We start from the raw sequence: 7440 nt of genomic DNA, 5'->3' as shown, positions 1-7440 counted from the left end.
GAGAAAAACTTTGTTGGATGCACTTTTGCTCTCCCATGCTGAACATAAGCTATCCCAAAGTTCCTTGGTTGTTGTCTTCCCTATGATAGTGAAGAACACTGACTCGGCTAGATATAGACGTATCGTAGCCATGGCTCTCACATCCAAAAGCCCCCACTGAGCTTGTGTATAGTCATCATCCTCTGCACGCTCTTTGAACGGTTTTTATAGGCCTTTCTTTGTCAAAACATCTTTCACGTGCTCTTTCCACATGGTGAAATTGTTGCCATTGAACTTTAATCCTCCTTTTCTGAAGAAGAAGAAGCCATCACTGACAAGAGGGTTTAAGAGGAGCCAAACTATGGTGAGAAGTTGCAGAAATTTGGGCAGATTAACCTTTGTACGAGGAGTCAAAACTCAACTCAAAATATGCATAAATGTGCCAACTGCACTAAGTGGGTGTGTACTGCACAAAACCATTGTTGTGTGACTACCAACTCTCGGTGTCAAGAGCACAAAAAACCGTCCAAATATATATCCTATGGCAAGGGTACTTTAAAGGGGAACTCCAGCTACCTGTATCACCGAAGGTGTGTCAACATTCGAGCACACCCAGCTCAAAGAAAACCTCATGCTATCGACCCTCCAAAGGCTAATGCAGACACAAATGGACTAGCCACAATCTCAGAAAGGGCTCTGCCGGTACGATTCTCAGCAACGGGCGGGGAAAACTACCAAAATAGCCAAAAATCGCTCCACATGTAGTACAGTGGTGGGCAATGCCCGCAACTCAATGTACATGAGTAAACCGTGCTCAAACATTAAGCACCAAGAACTGTTGCATGCAGTAAAAGTGATCCCTGCGGGGATATTTGCTCTAAAAAGAGCTCAATAGCACTAGGTGTGCTCACAACAAAATGCATCTATCAACGCATTTGTCCATAGAGAATCTGCTATCGATATGACTATTGCGAAATCGCATATGAAAGCGCTATGTCTGTTAATCTAGAGAATCTGTGTGTGAACAGGCTGAAAAACCCCGTGTAACCTGTAATCTGCATGTCAGTGTTGCTATGTGCCAATTTCTATCGCCTAGCAAAACCGCACTAGTCGAATAGCCGCCAAGGGTGTCTAGCCAAAAATCGTGTCGTATAGCGCAATCGGTGTGCTCGGTGCCGATGATGGGTGTCACTACTCTATGGTAGAGGTACCTCACCCGTGCGTGTGGCAAGCACAGTTGTCGATTGCAGGAAAAAGTCGTCCGTGTGAAACATTGTCGGGTCGGATATCTAGGATTCCGTTGCAATGATTAATAATGTCAAGCCAGTGCCTAGAAATGGTGTCGAAATCGATGTGCCAATGCGGAGCAATAAACCGCTGATGTCAGCGTCGTCTCCCGCCGCCGGATGGGAGTGGCTAGCCGAATAGCCATAGACGTCTATGCTCGAAGCCGGTGTCGTGCCGTATGGGCCGAGTCGGATCGATGTCAAAAATTGAATTCAGGCCGATGCCGCACCTGCACACGTCGATTTGTGTGCGCGTGAGCGCACGCCAAAGAACACTGGCTCTCTACTTCTCTCTCTTGAGACAAATCTCTCTTAAAATCTCCTTGTTATATGTCACTCTTCTGCAGGTCCGTTTAAGATGGTCGAGGGCTGGTCTCTTTACTCAAGTTTTGGAGTGTGTAAGTCTGTGTCGAAAGAGCCGGGATCGAAGGATCGAAGAGGTTTGTTGATGATTTTTTTTTTTTTGGTTGGTGGGATGCGACTCAAGGTGAAACGTATTTGAGGGTAAAAGCGAAGCAAGAGGTGGCTTCCATGCGTATAGGACACCCGCAAGGAAAAAGCCCAAGTAGAAAAAGTGGTTCATAACGGAAAACATATCCATTAATTTATTGGAAAAAAATAACCCATGCCAAAGACCATCTTCGAAAAACATCACAAACACATACAGAGTGCTTAATGAAACAAGAGCAGACTAGAAGGCTATAAGTTGTGACAAACACAGCTGCAAAGAGTGTCAGCGATAAAATTTATCGGTAACATTATTTAATCCGATTACAATTGCATTAAGCCTGTTAAGCTGCACCTTCAATGATGTAACCTCAGTGTACAAGCATTGTATCTGCTCTTGCAATTGGGAAATTTGTACTTCTGTTACATTCACTTCGTACTCGCTAATCATATTTTTTAAGTTATCTACAGAATTATGAATGAAAGTGCAGAGAGTAGTCAAGTCTTCGGGAGTGTCTTCACGCAGCTGCCGCCACATTTGTAGGAGCACCTCATGTAATCTGTTGAGCGTTGCATCATCGTCCAATGCTGGCGGCTCCGGTGTCTGTGTGTCTGCACTATCCCGAGGGCTAGACTGCTCCATCGACCTTGCAAAAAATCAAGAAATGTTTTAGAGGAAAACGCAACAACAGTAGCCGTCGGGAAAGTGATTCTAATATATTATATACATCATTTTAACTAGCAATAGTAGTGACTCCGCGTCTAGTGAGAAGTGAGATGAACTCTACGCCGAGAGCTACATCCTCTTCGTCCTCACTGTCGAGCACAACATTTTTTTCTTTGCCTTTTACAGTTGAATAGTTGCCGATGAATCCCTCGCAAGCATCTGCGCGAAGAGATGCATCCTCTTCCTCCTCACTGTCCAGCACAACAACTTTCTCTTTCCCTTTAAAAGTTGAAGGATTGCCGACTAGTCCTTCATGACCATCTGTTGGATAGGCAACTGCAGTTTTCCCTTCATCGCGCTGACAACATCGCGCTGACAACAGGTTGCAAATCATTAACAATGTTAGTAGTGACATTTACCATTACATCAGAATAAATGTTAACGGGAACAAATCAATCTACTTGTGGGTTTCGTGCCATCTTCTCAGGAACCAATCAATGCGAGGTTGCGCATTCGTGTAAGCCTCGTCAAGAACAAAAATATCAATCACATCCTGATATGTGGTAGAAGAAGGGAAAATCATGGTTTGTCATAATGCTTTGATCTTTTTCAACGGCATTCCACAGCCCTGAAAAGGTGTTATCCACGAGGAAGACGAATAGTACTTGCCAGACTTTAGCATATGGTGCAACGTTGATAAAAAGTTGTTAGCAATTGGGTGCTTCAAGTGGAATTTCCAATACATAAGTGCACGATCAAAAATATTCGCATGTGTCAGACAAACTCTATTTTTTAGCTCATCTGCACCATACTGTGTGTATAGTTCAATTCCCTTGTTGATGTCTTCACTGTTACATTATGCGAGAAGTTCTAATAATGTGGTTGATCCATATCTTTCATACAATACCTCAGCATACCATGAAAGGTGTGCATATTCTTTTGCTTGAGGGCACGACAGAGAATATTCACTCCGACGGGACTATGAATATCCCATCCTAGGTACTGCTTTAATCGAAGTCGCCATGATCCGAACAACCATCTGAAAGTGGAGGTGGAAGACGGTGCCGCCACGCTCGATCGAGCACATGCTGGCGACCGCCTCCTCCTCCACAAAGGCTTTCAACCTTGGAAAAAGAGCAACATCCACATCACTACCGCCTGTAGACACCGTTATGCTCAACTCGAGTATCTTCCTGGGTTTGCTGCCTTTGGTACGCGCCATTCTCTCTTCTTCCGAGAGCCTAGGCCTCCTTCGAGATCTCTTTGAACTAAAGGGTTGTACGTCTCCTCACCTCGCAAGATTCTTCATCCTTCCCATTTCACAACAATCCTAAAGATACAACCCACTAAACTACGACATGTAAATGTACACACACGGCGACAACGAAAGCTTACAAAGACCAATTCGATTTACCATTATAATAGACACACAACACTATACAGTATGCACATACCTGGGTCTCGTGATGCACTGTCAGGTTTGTGTCGTCTTCAACACCGCAGCAATCCACATTCAGCAACGTGATGCGGTCGTCGACAAAAATCTAATGCTCTCCTCAAACACTGCAGCGGAGCAGACTTTGCTGCTGTCGTCGTCCACAGCTGCAGCAAAAAAACGTGACAGGTCAGCACAGGCTGCTGCCGTCACTGCTTCTTTTATTAACAAGCCAAAGAAATGGCGACTGGACTGTTGAGGCCACGGGACACGCTGCTGGCCCGCCCTCTGCAGGCTGCTGCCGTCAGTGCTTTTTTTATTAACAAGCCAAAGAAATGGCGACTGGACTGTTGAGGCCACGGGACAGGCTGATTGGCCCGCCCTCTGCTCGCTGCAGTTGGGATGGCGAATGCAAACGAACGCCACGCCTCAGGACAGGCTGCTGGGTCGCCTCCGCTCTGTGCAAACGGGTCAGGACAGGCTGCTGGGTCGCCTCTGCTCTCTGCAAACGCGTCGGGACAGTCTGCTGTGCCGTCCCCTACTACCCCATACTCGCTGCAGGTGCGATGGCAGCTGCCTCGCAGTGGCGCGCTATCAGCAATTAAACCACGCAGCTAGCTATATGGTACTGCCACGACCACAGCATGCGACGGCAACTTCCAAAACTGGCACGGCACGTCTCCCTACCCTTCAAACACAGCATCGCAATAACAGATTCCATCTTTTGGGGATATTTTAGCATTTTTTACAGCTGGGTACCATACTTGCACACAAGGCATGAATTTTTTCTTTTTGAAATCGAATTCACTGTAGGATCTGCAGGTTTCACGGGAGGCCGAAAAAAAAGGGTGAGGTGTGTGTGTTCTGTATGTGTTGACGACTTGCCAGGCTACTTCTGTGCTTCTTTGCATCCATGGATGCCTGCAAGATGCTATGGCTTCCCTCGATGCTTCTCAAGATCCTAAAAGCTCCATGCTCATAGCTCCTTTGCAACCGGTCGACTCCCCCTGCAGACACAAGGAGCTTTTGACATGTTACCATATAGAAAAAAATATAAATTTGCTAGATGATTCATTAGTTTGAATACACACAACTAGTAAAAGTGCAAACTAGCAACTGTGAGACAGTTTCTAGTTGGTCAATCTAGTAAGTTTGTTACTATATGGCAAATGGTACTACCATATAGTAACTATGTTGCTAGATCTAACTAGAAACTCTTCACACTTGCTAGTTTGACCTTAGTGTGTCAAACTAATTAATCATCTAGCAAATCCAAACTAATAAGTCACCAAGTAAATCTAAACTAGTTAATGACCTAGAAAATTTAAACTAGGTAGACACATAGAAAATCTAAACTAGTAGAATGTATGCTAAGTCAAATCTTTAAGTGATTCAGGAAATGATTTAATCAACTTAACAAGAGAGGTACATGTAACCAAATATGAAAGTTCAATAAGATAATGTCACTTTCAAACACATAGAAGTTTCAAAGATACAAATCTCAATCTTCATTTGCCAACTCCACATCTTTGAGTGACAAAGCTCCTACCTTATCAAAATTGATACAAACTATGCTCTTCACTAAGAGCCAAGTCACTAAATCCTCACACATGGTAAAAGAATTGGTGTCACCCGTCTTCCTCTTGAAGAAGGAATGTGTTTTTTTGAGAGCAGTATAAGTAGGTTTTACAAGATGATAAATGTCTTCAACCTTCTTAGTACCAAGCCATTTCATTAGAATGGCTTCTTTATCACTTACACATAACTCTCGTGCCTACAAAAAAATAACAAAGAGTATCAGTCATCATCTAGTTAAACTCTATGTGTATTAGTCAAAGTATAGTGCAAGTAGTACACCTAACAAAATACACACCTTTTTTTCTAAAACAGAGCTTTCATCAATAATACTCTCTTCTCTGGATCCACTTGATAGTTCCTAAACATGAAAACAATATAGTTTTAATCCTAGTTACCAAGATTTCATTTATATAGCTTAACTTAACCAATTTACCTTTTTCTTTTTGTTATTGGAAACCTTTGAAGCTTTCTCCTTTTTTTTTAGAAGCTCCTGAAGCTTACTCGTAGCCTAAAAACACGACACACAACAACTTATAAAAGAAAGTAAAATCCAATATCGATCAAGCTACTCAACACAAATATATTACTAGCATACCTTTCTTTTTCGCACACTTTTTCTAGAGAGCAGATCTACGTTTGAATCGCAAAATTCACTTGAAGTGTTATCTTTCATTTTCTATATACCAAACAATCACAATAATCAAGCAATACAAAAAATGTATTTTATGCATCAAACAACATAACTTCAAACTCAAACCTTGTTCTCTACATGGTTATGATCAACACCATGTGAACTCTCATAAGATTTTTTTTCTTCCAAAGCAACCCCAAAGCTTCCATCTGATATAAATCTTTGATACTCCTAAATAAAAAATAATCATAATTTAAGTGAAATATAAATATATATATATATATATATATATATATATAGATAGATAGAGAGAGAGAGAGAGTACTTTTGAACATACCTCATAAGCATCATTTTCTTCATCATTATTTTGCCAAGGAATTTCTGGAATATATACTTCTACATCTTCCTAAGTTTTCATAAATAAACCATAAACAAATTTAAGTTTAAGAACACACATTTAGAAGCTCAAGATGTGTAGTAACCAATGACTCACATTAGCTGGTGCCTCCTTTTCCATCTTGTTTTCAATTACCACAATAGTATCCATGTCAGTAAGCTTTGCCAAAGCATTGTCATCGTGACCATTCTCTACCTATTGAAAATAAAATGTAGATGAAAAAAAGCATCAAATAAGCCACTAAGTATTCATGCTAACTATCTTACCATTTTCTTAGGAGAATCATCTTTATCCAAGTCATTGGATTCTCCATGTTGCATCCCAACATCCTTATCATGTAAATCATTATTTATGGCCTATATTTGCATTAAAAATATCTTGTAAGTATAAAACACACAAAAAACATATCTTTATTAATGCATTAAATAACCATACCGTAGATCCACTCGAGGAAGACGTTGATTGGTGGGCCTTTCGTTTGGTATACTTGCGCTTAGCGGCAAGAGACTTGATACACCATAAATAAATATCCTCCTCCTTCCAAGGATAAGACGCTCCATCTATGACAATGTCTTTGAGTTTGCCTATGTTGTCTCCAATGATGCTCATAACTTGACTCTTTCGTTCAAGATTGTTTCGAAGGTCACCAATAGAGTCAACTTTTGCAAACCATTTTCCCACCTCCCCATAGTTAGAGTATAACACTCTATATTGATCCGGATGATACTTCAAAAGAAAATTTCTACCATAAAGCTTCCCTCCATCTCTATGTGTGGGAGGTGGAGGTCTAAACACCTGGTCATATATCTCTGGATCATATTTAGTTGCACAAGGTGGATCCCCATGTGTAGTAATGCTAGTAGGATTTCCTAAAATTCTTTTGTTCCCAGCATAATTGGCTCTCCATACACTCAACTCTTTGAGAGCTTCATCATGAGGTTTCGAAAGCAATGCAGCTAAAATAGATTGCGGACAACTCATATTTACCCTAACAAAGTGAAACAAGAACACACATATAAA

The 7440-nt window shown here is 41.5% G+C and overlaps 1 protein-coding gene across 1 annotated transcript; it reads right to left on the bottom strand.

Moving 5' to 3' along the window:
- Window positions 1-2220: 2220 nt before the first annotated feature.
- LOC147448608 (uncharacterized) lies at window positions 2221-4593 on the bottom strand. The gene is made up of 6 exons (XM_086521423.1): window positions 4502-4593; window positions 4068-4405; window positions 3942-3981; window positions 3834-3868; window positions 2441-2751; window positions 2221-2359 (listed from the first exon to the last, which is right to left on the bottom strand). Exons 1-5 carry the CDS (start codon window positions 4591-4593, stop codon window positions 2447-2449), a joined length of 810 nt encoding a protein of 269 aa, XP_086377549.1. The 3' UTR covers window positions 2221-2359; window positions 2441-2446.
- Window positions 4594-7440: the final 2847 nt, after the last annotated feature.

This window comes from Adiantum capillus-veneris, chromosome 10 (genome assembly GCF_014529385.1).
Source record: "Adiantum capillus-veneris isolate H3 chromosome 10, ASM1452938v2, whole genome shotgun sequence".
NCBI lineage: Eukaryota > Viridiplantae > Streptophyta > Polypodiopsida > Polypodiales > Pteridaceae > Adiantum > Adiantum capillus-veneris.
This window is presented reverse-complemented; position numbering and strand designations above follow the sequence as displayed.